The 15916-nt window shown below is 40.5% G+C and overlaps 1 protein-coding gene across 1 annotated transcript in view; it reads right to left on the reverse strand.

Moving 5' to 3' along the window:
• The window catches only part of LOC126188108 (cytochrome P450 9e2-like), a 76933-nt gene that overhangs the window by 40648 nt on the left and 20369 nt on the right, over positions 1-15916 (reverse strand). Inside the window, exons 3-4 of the mRNA XM_049929574.1 lie at positions 4013-4221; positions 3285-3477 (exon numbers count right to left, since the gene is read on the reverse strand). Of these exons, the coding sequence (XP_049785531.1) occupies positions 3285-3477; positions 4013-4221 (402 nt within the window). The remainder of the gene's footprint in view (positions 1-3284; positions 3478-4012; positions 4222-15916) is intronic.

Consider the following 15916-nt stretch of genomic DNA (forward strand, 5'->3'; position numbering starts at 1 on the left):
CCGACGAAGGCCACAGGACATCTGATGGTCCACAGTTCGCATCCATCAGCCAGCAGCCCGCTCCTCCCCACCACCACTCCACGCAGCGCCGCGTGCGGCATGACGCAGGGGAAGGGGTGGGGAGCGATCAGAGTATAAAGGGGAGGAGATTCAGCAGAGACGCTCAGTCTGCAGGTATCACCTGAAGATGACGGCAAGGTGTGCTGTCGAACTATCGTGCTTTGAAAACGACTGCACCCAGCTGGAGACCCAAGAACAGTACAAACAAAACAAACGTTATTAACATTCCACATCTTCATTGTTAATGTCTACATATTTATGGCTCCAAATTGTAATGTATAACACGGCGGTGTATAAAGTAACTATGTTAGTAAGTAGGAAACAGCATGTTGTAATCGAGTTTTGAATCTGAAGAGCTCGTCAACACAAGTAGCACGCCTCCTTCAGCATGACAATGCTGGACCACACACGAGCGCTGCGACATTTGCTACAATCCAGTGCGTTGAGGTCACGTGGGTTCACTTGTCATCGACATCCCTCCTACAGCCCCGAGTTGGCCGCATCCGATTTTTATCTGTTTCCAAAACTTAAGGAACGCCTTCAAGAACTTCCTTCACTTTGACAGTAATCAAGTGGTACAAGCAGAAGACAGGTTGCGGCTCCGTCAACAAAGTCAGACATCCCACAGTGACGGTATCAACATACTGGTCCCGCTGGAAGAAATGTGTTCGTGGCCAAAGTGAGTGTGTTGAGAAATAAATACGTAGACATGAAGAATAAAGATATACGATGTTACTAAACATTGTTTTATTTAAAAAACCTTTAAAAGTTTCCACATTAAGAAATGCGGAGGGATTATTTTCCATCCCGCCCTCGTATATTACTAACCGATTAAATCGGTTCATGGTTCATGGTTCGCAGTTTATGGAGCTTGTTTCATGTTTCGCAGTCCCCCAGTTGCAGGTTGCATACGTGTAGATTCCAAGGACAAAATTTCGTACAATTATTGACCGAATTTAAAAATTTAAAATGTTGTCGTCATCTACTCATTAAGAAGTATAACATTATGTTGTAGGTTAGACAAAGTATACAAATATTACAGTTGGAAACTGTACGTCTGTCTCTAGGCAACGTAGCTCATAGGTGCAAATTACCCAGACTGTATTTATCCAGTATTTGAGGATTGGGAAGACTTAGCGATTTTCACCAAACGCTAATCATAATTTCAAATCTTTTCTGAACCTATCATCGCTTACATGCTTAATGTCAATTATTGAACACATCAACTGATTTGTAAAGCAATTAGACTTTTGAAGCTGTTTTATACGTAGGAGTTCACGTCTTTAAAGAATCGGAGGTTCTACTGGTAGGGTATTGACATATCTAGTTCTTAGGTCAGCTTACAATTCTTCCTCTGATGGTACGATGGGCGATCATTTTTGTGATCGATTTTAGGCCATTATTATTATGTGTGATTAGATCCTGTTGGATAACGCAAAGCTTCTTGATTCTTTTTCCTTTTTTTCTACACTTTCATTTTTTCTGCATGGGCTCTCTTCCTTTCCTCTGTCCATTATGTTGCTGCTTTCTTTGGAGCTTCGTTCTCTGACTTAACTTCCCATCTGTCAGCTTTCTTCTTAAATACCTTTCTGTCCAAAATATCTGAATATTTTATCTGAGCTTTTTGTAGGTCCTTTTTGACCTCTTGTATCCAGGGTATAATTTTATATCCTTCTATGTATTTAAGAATTTTGTGCATAAGTCTTGTTTTCGGAAGCCTGGAGACGTGACCATAAAATTTTAATCGCCTTTTTCTAATGTCTGCTGCAAGGTTGGACAATTTCTCAGTAGTTTGTCGAGATTGTAATCTATAGGTCTCTTCTGTTTGCTTTTTCCCTAGTATCTTAGTGCTTTTTCTTTTGTTACTTTGTTTTTTTAGGTAACCTTTTATGTGGACTATCAGTGTTTCACTGGCATACAGGACTTCAGGTTTTAATACTGTATTATGGTGCCTAATTTTAGTGTTTTTGGACAAGCATTTTTTTATAGTACACCTTGAAGATTTTTCCATAGGCTCTCTTTAGTTTTTGGAGGCGAATGTCTTGTGCTAAATTCTCTCACCCCGTAAGTTCAAGGACTTCACCTAAGCATTTAAAATATGAGACTCTATTGATATGACCATATTTTGTAGTCAAGTTTTGGGTGTCAGTTTTTGATCTGATGGACTCAGATGTTAGGAAAAATATTTGCAGAGCAACTTTCTCTGCCCATTCCTGAAGGGTTTCAACCTGTTCAATTGCTATTAGCTTATAATCCACTAGTAAGGCTAAGTTGTCAGCAAAAGCTAAACATGATATTCTTAAAAATGGTTTTTTATTTCAGTCTTTGATCACAATATAAAATCCTTTGACGATGACCGGTTTCAGTCAGTAATGACCATCTTCAGATCTGTTCTTCACCATGTCCTAATGTGATAAAGCCGCAATGGCATCGTCAAAACTTATAAATACTCTCAGCAAAGCATCGTCACGTAGAACTGGCCAGCTGCAAAATGAAATTCTGATGTCATCCTTGACTCGCCCCATTTGTATAGGTTTCCAGCAGTTTTTATTCTTCAATTCCTTTCCCCATTCGCGGATGACCTTGTCCAAGGCAAGGCTGAATAAGAGAGGAGACACACCGTCACCTTGTCGGACGGCAGTTTCGATCAAGATGGGCTCGGATATTTCAACCGTGAATTTCACCTTGGAGGTAGTATCGGTCAGTGTTTCTTTCACGAGGTTAAGCGTGTTTGGATCTAACCCTTGTTCTTCTCGAATACCAAAAAGTGCTTGTCTGTCAACTGGGTTGTATGCCTTTCTAAAGACAACAAACGTGCAAAGTATTGGGCTGTTTCTGACTGCTTTGTATTTCAGCACGGTTTTTAGGCGATTATGGTATTCAGTAATTCTTATATGCCCAGAACGTAAAGAAACACCCAAACAAATCATTAAACATAATGCTTAAACGGACTTGTTTCATAGTTACGTGAGGCAACATGGAAGTGTTCCCTGAAACATGAAATTAACATCTGTATGTATCACCTACACAAACGCCAACGAATGTCAGTCACAATGTTCAGGTTCAAACTAATGTCTATGCACTTAGTACTAATTTCTAACTAGCGAAAAATGGCTTTGTGTGCTTCGAACAAGCTTAAATTTCTTTCGAAGAGGGAACATCGATTCGTCGAGATCAGGCAGGTGTGTAAGGAAGTGACGAGGACGCTGGAACTCTCTACTCACGTCGTCTTTTGCCGTCGGTGGTGCCATTAGCCACCCCTTCTTCTGGCGCCAGTTCACCTCGGCGGGCCTGCATCATGAGGTGGATCATGTCGTGGCGCACGATCCCCTGCTCCTCTCGCGTTTTAATAGTCTCGGTCAACATTGTCCTGAAGAACTCCACTGCTTTCATGTTGACGAACTGTGCACCTATTAACTGTCGCATGCAAAAATAAATAAATAGATCATATGAAACAATATCGTTCTAGAGGTCTTTTCAAGTCTCAAACATTACATGCAGACTGAAACGAAGAATGAAAAACTTGTATCAAGGCTGGGATCTGATCTCCTGCTGGCTAGGCAGATGCGCCAACCACTACGCCACCCTGACACAGTGGCTTCACAACACTGCACGGACAACTGCAGCACATCTGTCTCCTCAGTCCAACTTCCCATACACGTCTCAGCCCATTTGGTATTCTCCCCTAAGCTAGAAAACCATTGCAGAGGCTCTCTAACAGTACAGGAATACACCTCAACATCGGACAAAACCCAAGAACAGATGCCAGGGTGATGTAAAGGTTAGCGCATCTGTCTAGCCAACAGGGGCCCCAGGTATGAATACTGGCCTTGGTACAAATTCTTATTCGTCGCTTCAATCTGGATATACAGAAAATAAATAAATGCAACCACAAGGAATACAAGTTGTCACATACAATTAAATTAGTAACAACTTAATGTGCATAACATACCTGCATAAGCCGTGGCACTAGCATGTATCCAATTACCGTTCCCGATTTGATTGTTGTCAGCTCACGGCCCGTTGTGTAGAATGTGTTGTTTGGTTCTGCCAAGGAGTCCACCTTTACTCCAAATGCAGTCGTCGCAATGACATCATTGGTCACGCGTGTGAACAGGTCCTTCATCTCCAGTGTCAATACCCGATTTCCTCCAGAAGGAACTGAAACATAATTACATACCGAATCACTATCTTTCTTCCCTAATTTATGTAATTAGCTGGATGCCGTAACTTGCGGCTGAGTCCCAGGTCTGATTTGACAGTGTCGAATGAAATTATAGGTTAAGATAATACGAAAACTTATTATAGCTAATTGAAGAAAAGGGGTAAGAATCGTAAGTGTGAATTTTCCTGTCAAATGTTCGTGGTATTTCACAGGCGTCGAGACGTAGTGCAGGAGATCACCCGACCATGGCTGCCCTTTTATTGTCGAGGGAACGATCACAGTAAGAAAAAGGATTAACCCCCTTTATATAATAAACAGATTATACCTCCAAGTGTGACAAAAATGTATCGACTATTATGTCCTATTGCAAATAACATTTACTCGCTGACGACCCTCAGTTATACCTAAGTGAAAATAAACAAATCTGAGTACAGCTGTCCAGAACGTAAATGCTTACTTACTTGCTTCATAAGAATGGGTGCAGAATATGAGTGTAACCATCTAAAACGCAAGCAGTCTTAGTCACTCAAAGAGGCTCCAAGAATCTGTTCCACACTTAATCCGAAACAGCACAGAAATACGCGTTCCTTTTTCTGAAAAGAATTTGGGGATAATTCTGAACCATCACTTAGACAGGGCTGAACACACAACTGCAGTTTGAAAGAAGGTGTCAGCATCATTCCCTTCATGAATATAACAAAGTATTTCCTTTCCAGCTTAAAACAGAAACTTGTAAAGTCTCTAATACCCGGCATCCTTGATCATGATGATCCTATTTTCCAAGGACTTTCGTATGAGAGCTCATGTCGCTGCAATTGGCGATGAACGCTTGTGTGCGATATTTTTGTGATCTACACTATTTCGACCATATCACTCCTGTCTATGAACCGTTGTTATTACTACTTACCGATAAACGTAGATATTCTCACACGCTGCGTTTGCTATGTCGTCCACTCAATCATTGGGCTCCTTCCTATTTATCTTTGCCCCTTACGTTACTGTCTGAACACACTCGTTGTCAACAAAATAATATCCTGTCTGTAACACTACACAACACTGCTATGTCCTCTAAACATTTCCTGTCCCAGGAACCCGAATGTCGAACAATCGTCCTCATAATATGAGAGAAATAGAAATCTTTCAAGACAGCTAATGACCCACCATGTATCACAATAGCTATCTCTTGCAGCTCAATCAACGCTCCCATCCCCACCTCTTTTCTCTCCACTAGTCTACTGAGTTCTCTACTGAGATTCTCTTACTTCCTAATAGTCATTGTCACTATCATTACAGTCATCCCCTCTTTCATCATCCTTTCCACTTCTTCGAATACTAAATAAGGTTTCAAAAGTGCTAAACAAAGCAGCATCGCTCTTAATGCCTACATTTTATCATAATAATAATAATAATAATAATAATAATAACTATTATTATTACTAATGCTAATTATTATTATTTTTTCAGATTAGATTAGATTAGATTTACTTTCATTCCAATTTATCCATACTGAGGAGGTCCTCTAGGATGTAGAACATGTCAGAAAAACAACAATACATGACAAATATTTACAACTCAAACAAATAAGCTAATGCACCATTCCACAAGTCCCAAGTGGAATGATCGTCATTTTAATGAACACTATATGAAAGAATCATTTTATAAATGCTAAAGCACTGAATTTAAAATAAAAAAGTTTTATTTATTTATTTATAAGGTAATAAATGTGTAATACAACTACTATAATACTTATTTACAATGAACACATTACTGCACTGAAATGGTGCAGAAGTTAGATTGTACTTACACACACACACACACACACACACACACACATACACACTTATTTACAATGAACACATTACTGCACTGAAATCGTGCAGAAGTTATGTTGTACTTATATATATACACAAACAAATCAGTTGGTTCTACTGAGAAATTCATCAATGGAGTAGAAGGAATTGGCCACCAATAAATCCTTTAGGCTTCTCTTAAACTGAATTTCGTTGGTTGTTAAGCTCTGTATGGCTGCTGGAAAGTTACTGAAAATGTGTGTTCCTGAATAATGCACACCTTTTTGTACAAGACTAAGTGACTTTAAATCCTTGTAAATATTATTGTTATGTCTAGTATTGATTCCATGAATTGAGCTGTTGGTTTGAAAAAGTGGTATATTTTTAATAACAAATTTCATTAAAAAATAAATGTATTGGGAAACAGTAGTTAGTATCCCTAGTCCCCTAAACAGGTTTCTGCAGGATGTTCTTGAGTTCACACCACATATAACTCTTACTGCACGTTTTTGTGTCCGGAAAACTATAGCTTGGCTTGATGAATTACCCCAAAAAATAGTCCCATATGACATTATGGAATGAAAGTAAGCATACTATGCCAGCTTTTTCATTTTTATATCCCCTATGTCTGACACAATTCGCATTGCAAATAGAGCATTGTTAAGATGCTTCAGCAGTTCTGTGGTGTGCTCCTCCCAGTTGAATTTATTATCAAGCCATAATCCCAAGAATTTAACACTGTCCTCTTCTTCTATCTGCTTGTCATCATATGTTAGGCATATACTCGTGGGACACCCATTACAAGTTCTGAACTAAATGTAGTGTGTTTTTTCAAAGTTTAGTGACAAGGAATTAGCTAGGAACCAGTGATTAATGCCCATAAATATTTTATTAGCTGATCTTTGCTACTTATTGCAATGTTTGTATCATTGGCAAACAAAACGAACTTGGCATCTTGTAATATTACTGATGAAAGGTCATTGATATACACAAGAAAAAGTAAAGGCCCTAAAATGGAAACTTGTGGGACCCCACATGCAATTAGTTCCCAGTTGGATGATGCCAGATAGCTTGATACATGTCTCTTTCCTAATAACACCCTTTGTTTCCTGCCAGAGATACAAGATTTGAACCATTTTGCAGCATTTCCTGTTACACTGTAACATTGTAATTTACTTAAAAGGATATTGTGATTTAGACAGTCAAATCCCTTTAACAGATCACAAAATATACCAGTTGCCTGCAATTTTTTATCTAATGAATTAATCACATTTTCACTGTAAGTGTAGATAGCCTTCTCAATATCAGAACGCTTTAGAAATCCGAACTGTGACTTTTACAGTATGTTATTTGAGATAAAACGGTTATAAAGCGGATTGTACATTACTTTTTCTAAAATTTTTGAGAATGCTGGCAATAGTGAAATTGGACGGATATTTGATCCTATTTCTTTATCTTCCTTCTTAAGCAGTGTCTTAACTTCAACATATTTTAACCATTGAGGAAATATTCCACTGATAAACGACTGGTTACACAGATAGCTTAATATGTTACTTAACTCAGAATTACATTCTTTAATTAGCTTTATTGATATTTCATCATGCCCACTAGATGTTTTTGATTTTAAAGATTTTATGATGGACATTATTTCTGCCTGGGTAGTGAGGGTCAAATTCATATTATGCAAGTTACTTGAAATATCTGGTCTGAGGTATTCCATAGCAGCATCTACAGAACCTGACAACTCCATCTTTTCAGTAACAGTTATGAAATGTTTGTTAAAAAGTTCTGGAACACTATACACATCTGTCACCAATGTATCATTTATTCTTAATGCTATTTGTCCCTCTTCACATCTGGTTCTCCTCCTTCACTATATCCCATATTGTCTTTATTTTATTGTCTGATATGACTATCTTTCCCTTGTAATATATTTGCTTTGATGTCCGTATTACAGTCTTTAATATTTTCCAGTATTTCTTGTAATGTGCTGTAGCATCAATTTAAGAACTGTTTCGGATTGACAGATACAGTTTTCTCTTTGTTTTACAAGATACCCGTATTCCTTGAGTAGTCCATGGCTTCTTTGTAGGCTTTGTTCTAACCTTGGTAAGTTTTTGGGGAAAACAGTGTTTGAATAAGGTAAATACTTTATTAGCAAATGTGTTATATTTTTCATTTGTGCCATGAGCACTGTAAACATCAGTCCAGTGCATGTCTCTGAGAAGGGTCCTAAAATAATCAATTTTTGGTTTATTGATTACCCTCTTGGGCTCAGATTTAACAGATTTTATATCCTGTTCAGTGTTAACATTTAACAGAAGGAACTGCATGTCATGATCTGAGAGGCCATTGACTATTGGTGTTGTAATATAATTTTGTTCATTGGACTTTTCTATAAAGATATTATTAATGGCTGTTTGTGAGCAATTGGCTACCCTAGTGGGGAACTTTACAGTGGGAATTAAGTGGAATGATAGTGTTACTACCTCAAATAAGTTCTTATTGGGAGAGTCTTTAAGGAAATCTACATTGAAATCACCAGCAACCACTATTTCTTTGTTTTTGTTTGTTACATGGGCCAGTACAGCTTCAAGGTGGTTTACGAACAGATTGAAGTTACCTGCAGGTGCTCGATGTACTCTTAATATTATGAAGGATTTTTTTGTGAAATTCTACTTCTGTTGCACATGCTTCCATATGCTGTTCTAGGCAGGTAAAATTTATGAATGTCTATGTTCTTAAATTTATGACAGTTCCTGATAAATGTGGCAACTCCTCCTCATTTCTGATCTACAAAAATGAGATGCTAACCTAAACCCTGTAACACATGATGTTCAGAGAGGCAGATTATGTCAGCTGGGTTTGAAGACTCTAATTAATCTATACAAATAGTTAATTCATTAATTTTATTTCTTAGTCCTCGAATGTTTTGATGCAATAAAGATAGCTGACATTTCACATTGAGTGAAATTTGGTTTCTTTCTGTCCTCACTATCCTAAAAAACGGGTCTTTTCTGAACCCTATAACCTCTGGTATTTTATCACTCGCGACGTCATAATGCAAATTATTATTGTTGTGATTTGTGACTGTTGTGTGACATTTCTTGATGTGTTGTCCCTGATCAGAGGTACGAGGCGACCTTAAGGCCTCAATCTAGTCATGCTAAACAAACAGTGACTAAATAAATAAATAAACAAAACAACATAAACATCATTCCAGCAAAAGCAATGTTTATTTACCTATATAATCTCTGCGGAATATGTTTGAACCAATATCGTTTTGCTAATGGTGTTGTACTGATTGCATCTAAGTAGACAAATTTCGACAGCGAATGGAAGAGCGAAAAGGAAAGTAAGCTTTGAAGGAGGTCTGAAAGTCAGTTTAAGTAAATTACTGTGTAAGCAAGGCATCGAAAAGAAAATCGTAGAGGAAACGAAGTCATAATACTAGTTGATGACAACGACAGATAAATAAGAAACAGAAAGAAACAGAAGATTAAAAACCAAATAGAGTTTTAAGATTCCTATGTGTATTATCATGGAATTGTAGCGTTGAGATTTGAACGTTTAATGTGAAAAGCATACGAAAATCTAAGACTGACCATTGAGCAATGGAGATATTATTGTTAAGATTTACCAGGAGATACAGGAAAACAAATATGTGATCCAGGGAAAAGACAGAAGCTTATAAACGTCTCTATCACTACAGTTGATTTGTTGTGCAATGTTACAGACTTTGTCTCAGCCTGGATTCCTTCTTGATAGTCTTTCTGGGAGGATATAAGATGAACATCAACAAAAGCAAAACAAGGATAATAGAATGTAGTCTAATTAAGTCGGGTGATGCTGAGGGAATTAGATTAGGAAATGAGGCACTTAAAGTAGTAAAGGAGTTTTGCTATTTGGGGAGCAAAATAACTGATGATGGTCGAAGTAGAGAGAATATAAAATGCAGTCTGGCAATGGCAAGGAAAGCGTTTCTGAAGAAGAGAAATTTGTTAACATCCAGTATTGATTTAAGTGTCAGGAAGTCATTTCTGAAAGTATTCGTATGGAGTGTAGCCATGTATGGAAGTGAAACATGGACGATAAATAGTTTGGACAAGAAGAGAATAGAAGCTTTCGAAATGTGGTGCTACAGAAGAATGCTGAAGATTAGATGGGTAGATCACATAACTAATGAGGAAGTATTGAATAGGATTGGGGAGAAGAGAAGTTTGTGGCACAACTTGACCAGAAGAAGGGATCAGTTGGTAGGACATGTTCTGAGGCATCAAGGGATCACCAATTTAGTATTGGAGGGCAGCGTGGAGGGTAAAAATCGTAGAGGGAGACCAAGAGATGAATACACTAAGCAGATTCAGAAGGATGTAGGTTGCAGTAGGTACTGGGAGATGAAAAAGCTTGCACAGGATAGAGTAGCATGGAGAGCTGCATCAAACCAGTCTCAGGACTGAAGACCACAACAACAACAACAGTAGTGTTTCTGGAGCATATAATTCTCGCGTAGTTCAGTCAGCGGAAAACGAGCGTTCTTAGCGAAATAGAAATACGTAGGATTAATGTTAGAAAGGTGCATTCGTTCCTCGTATTTGAAGAAGGAAACGAAAATAAGAGTTCGACGAATCATCGTAGCAAGGTTATTAGAGATGGAACACAAGCTCAGATTACGAAAGGATCTCGAGGAAATTGTCTGTGCCGCTTTTTCAAAGTAACCATCCCACCAATTACTTCGAACGATTTACGGCGATCATGGGGAACCAAAACGTAGATTGCCGGACGCGTATGTGAACCTTCCTTCTCCCGAGTCCAGGTCCAGTGTCGTAACCACCGCACCACCTCGCCGAATCTCTTTTTTTAAAACAAAAACACTAGTTACAGGTTCTGCTTGTGGCAAAACTTTAGCTTTTGGCTGGAAGCGGTTATGCAGTTCCGTGATGTACTGCAATGCCGTGAATAAAGAGCCAAGTCCGTTGTAGCGTTGTAAGAAACCCAGCAAAAGGCGAAAACCAGACATTGTCCAAGTCCGCAGCGTAGGTCGCAACAAATGGGTAACCGGCGCGTATGTTGTAAGCGTGTAGACTGAATACGACAGCCACTTGTTGTTGCAGACAGGGAAGTAGGTACGCTTCTTTGAGTCGGGACAATAAATCCAAAACGAGCTTATCGTAATATAAACTCTGGGGCTTAGCCAACTGTAGTCTTGATATGTGATACACGGTATCGTCATGCGTGCACGTCTCATCTGAGGTTAACCGAACTCGGTGGGCGCTGCTTACCGATGGAGTAGCGCCAATGGCAGCATGCAGTGCTCATGGTTGTCGATAAGCCACTCGTGTTGGCGAATAAGTGGATTCTGGGGAAATCGGGTCTTGGAGTAGAGGCTTCTCGCCGCGTGTTGGCATCCAACAAGGGCACAGGGTTCGCCAGCCAACTCTAGCAGATAGTGTGCCGGAAAGTCGTAGGGAATATGGAATATGTGCCGTCCGTCGAAACCTTCTGCAAGGTTTGGTTTTTACCTCTGGCGGAATCGCTGGTTGTGTAGAATCTCTTTGCCAGAGAGGCTTCTGGTGCATATGTGGTCGGCAAGGTGGCGTGTGGCGGGCAGCGAAAGGCCTTGAGTTAGCAGCGGCACCAGGAAGGTGGCGAGCGGTGTCCTGTACAGAGAGCAGCCGACGCGTGTGCCAGAAAACGGCCTGGCCGCGCCTGGAGTGATGGCGAGGCCCAGTTATAGTTCGGAACCGTTGTTTGCGAAGCTGTAATTTGCAAGGGGTCCGCCCCTCGTGGTCTCGCGGTAGCGTTCTCGCTTCCCGAGCACGGGGTCCCGGGTTCGATTCCCGGCAGGGTCAGGGATTTTTCCTGCCTCGAGATGACTGGGTGTTGTTGTGTCGTTTTCATCATCATCATTCATACCCATTACGGTCGGAGGAAGGCAACGGCAAACCACCTCCATTAGGACCTTGCCTAGTAAGGCGGTGCGGGTCTCCCGCATCGTTCCCCTACGCTCTGTAAAGAAGCATGGGACTTCATTTCACAATTTGCAAGGGGCTCCCCTTTTGCATGGAAGAGCGTGTCAGTTGCACAATTCTGGTGCTGCCCGAAAGAGATCGGCGGGCAAAGCAACGGTTGGAGGTCTGTACAGCCGTCACTATGGTGTCACTGCGTCCTGACTGCATCGACACACGAGGACTGATAGATAACTCCACATGAAGCTAAGCAACCTTATTATCGAGTACTTGCCCATCTGTGTGTTTTAGTTGTTCGTCTTGCAAAATTGTAACTGAGTCTGCGCTTGTGGAGCGCTATTACTTCCACTATTTCGTGACTGCTCATTTGTTTGGTTTTACTACTCATGTTACAAAGCTGTCATTGAGTCTGCCCTGATGGGGCCCGTTATTTGTATCCACATGTGGGTCAGTGGTAACTGATTTCTGCTTCAGGTTTTACCACGGCAATTGAGTTATGTGTGTAATTTATAGCCAGGAAGTGCGCGAAAGACTGACGTGTTAAATGAAACAAGATGGCAAGATTACGGCTCTCTAAACCCACTGAGGTAGCACCGGATGAATTCTAATGCTGCAGATTTGTTCTTGAGTCAAGTAATTACCTTCTGTAATTGAACTATCCACGCGTCTTAATTTGGTGTTCATCTGAAGAAGTTTGCATCTAAACCAGTTTGAAATGCTTTGGTAGACATGTAAAGTAAATGAGCAAATTTTAAACTGTGGCACGAGAGAAACTGGCGTGGTAAAACGTATGATAACGTGGTCCCGCTGTAATTTATTATGTATTTCAAGTGCTTTATTAGCTGAATTTATCTGAAAACTGCTTTAGGTTTGAATTGCTGATAGTTTCTCATTATAAATTTGTTTAACGGTTACTACATGCATTCTCGAAATAGCCTCAGGCATTATAAACTTTTTATCACAAATAGTTACTGAGCTTGAGTTGAAACATTTAACTGATGTTATAACTGCTCTGGGCTCAAATTTGGCACTACTGTATCACCAGTATTTTACCCCTGATGTTGGATCAGTGTAAATATTATTAATTAAGAGTAAGCCTTGTAATAGGTATTCTTTAAGAAAAAAATAAAGGGTCAGGCAATGTTTTTTAATAACTGTTGAGTAAGAATTATTTGTTAATAAATTTGTTTCAAAGGATGTCTGAATTCATCTTAGCCACCTTACCACTTCTTAATAGCTCCTCCTATACCAGAACACTTGGCGCAGGATTTTGTTCCGCATGTGAGATAACGGGCGAGTTGCGGCGCCCTCAAAATATTCCAAGTCGTACGGGCCGCTCGGCCAGCCGGGGCCCCGCAGCAAACACGTGGCGCCGAACTTTAGCCGAGCAAGAGGGGCGGCCAGAGCACGTGGTGCGGGCCGGGCACGTGGCTGGGAGTTCATTGGTGACGCTGTGTCGATGGAAGAGACTTGTACGCCGGGAGAGCCAAAGATGGCGGTCGTTGTCAAACCATAATCGCAGGCATTACACAGTTAGCATAGAAATTAATAGTACCCAGATGAATCATGATACCTCAAAAAGAAACATGTACATTACCATAATTTGCATGACGATTCTGATAGTGTAATCAGATTTTCAATATCTTTATTAGTTTAAAGTTTAGTATCTGACTGTAAATTATACAAGTAACACCCAGCAACGAATTCCCAAAATCCAAACGGTTCATCCGATTTTGTCGATCGACATGTCTTTAGAAAGCTATTAGTGTAAACATAAATTGGTATGAATTACAGGCATATAACTTAAACAGTACATGAGTTATTGGAGGTCAATGTGGCTGATTACCATCGATCGCCTCAAGCCATAAGTACTCCACAGTTACACGAAAAAACTGTATCAGCATGCTTATAAACACATTTATTCATCTATGTCTTTGTTTATATCCGATGTATACTATTCATGACGAAATTAGTCAAATATTTACTGCGTTTTAGAAAGCACAGAGACATTAAGCTACTGGCCTACCTGTTGTTCTATTTCTTTTGATAAATCTTTATTTAATTTGTTTATGTATTTAATAATATTTGTTAGAGCGTGTTTATGGTCCAGCCATAGGAATATTTATTTCATTTCAAGTTATTTAAATATAAGTCCGGTATTTCGAATGTGTTTCATTACGTTTGTGAGTGTGCGTTGGCTTGGAGGCAGGGCGGGAATGCTGTAGCCAATCACAGCGATCGTTCCAAAAAGACACGTGGAGAGACTGTATGGAAGTGGGGGAGTAGGATGGTTTCCGCAGAGGACACGAGGCAGTTCTGAACTGAGTGGCGTGGAAGACATTCGCACGGGACACAGAGAGTGCTGGACTGGAAGGCGCGGCGGAGGTGCGGGTAAGACTTGGAGACTGGAGCAGTTTTGCACCGTGGTAGCGGGACACAGAAATATTTCGTAGTGCCGACTTGGGTACTTGTGAGATTTCCGCGGCTTCTGCAGTGAAAACGTAGTATGTGTTTAGAATTGAATATCTCACGACCTATGTTGTTGTTCATAACTAATTACGTAAAGTAGGAATCTATTGTTTCCCTGTTATTCAACTTATATTTCATTTACCTGCTTGACCATCGACACCAATAAGTGTTTTGCAGTAATAAACGGCATTCTAAAAGGTACATCTGCTATAGTAATCATCATTTAAAGTCGTCATGGTAGTACCTGCTGATTTTATTTAATTGCAATCTTTCTTTTATAAATTACTATGTTTCATTAAAAATTCGCCATTGCCGAGTGATAGGAACCTTCGACCATTCGTTCATGTGTCTATTCATATTGTATACTGCAGACTCAGCAGTACTTGGCTCACAATGTGGCAACTACATCTCCCAGCCACTTGACAACGAAACCAACCAAAACTTTTAATATTTCAGCTCTGAGTCACAGGGTACATAGTTGGACGACCATCACCTCATTTCGTTTTTATTTTAGAAAGCCTGCACGGATAATTTGTAGTGGCTTGATGTGGCTAGGAGCTGCATTCCCTCACACTTCACTGGCGTAGTTCATCACTGGCCGAATGCTTTTTCTGTAGATGTAGAGCCCACAACTGACTGTCGGTGAAAACCTCTCATTGAGCAGTGGATAAGGCGCGCCGACCCGCTGCGTCCTTTGCTTGTCCACGTGACTGATTTACTCCTGCCTTGTGATCTCCTGCTCCACTAGGTATTTCAAGAATTTGGTCCGTTCATTCGGATGTCCAAAGACATTGGTGACCGCTGGCAGACGACACTTGTTGAGGAGCATGGCTCGGTTTTTGGCGACACTGAAACTGACCCTCCAGTTCCCAGCTCATTCTTCAACATGGTGGAAGGTATCTTGCAGTTGGCGGCGCACAACAATCGGCCACCTGCTGTGCGTGGGAGTATGTCGTCAGTGTACGTGACGTTCGTGACTGTCAGTGAATCTGGGAAGCCTGTTGTGTAAGCTACTCACGTCACCGCACCTAAAACGGAGCTCTGTAGTACCCCAGTGTTAATTTCCCATTCGGTAGACATCATTTCTTCATTAAGAACGATGAAGGTGCAGTGCTCAACATAACTGTGGACGTGTTCGACAAACACTGGTGAGAGGCTTATACAGCAGGTCACGGTGCCAGACGCTGTCAGACGCCTTTGGCACATCCAAAAACACTTTATTTTTAAAAGCTAGAGTAGCCATCTCAATTACGGATAACATCTACTGAGTATTTGAGTGCTGCTGGCGGCAGCCAAATTGCTCATCAGGTAATACGCCGCCTTGCTCCATAAGCAGGGTGTCTCTAAGGGAGATATGCTGCCACCACAACCGCGTGTTTCCAGGCTTGAAGGTAATTCTTCTGGGTGAAGATGACCTAGAACAACTTCATGACGTAGGTAATCGCCGCCGCTGAATGTAAATT

The sequence above is a fragment of the Schistocerca cancellata genome, chromosome 5 (assembly GCF_023864275.1).
Source record: "Schistocerca cancellata isolate TAMUIC-IGC-003103 chromosome 5, iqSchCanc2.1, whole genome shotgun sequence".
Classification (NCBI taxonomy): domain Eukaryota; kingdom Metazoa; phylum Arthropoda; class Insecta; order Orthoptera; family Acrididae; genus Schistocerca; species Schistocerca cancellata.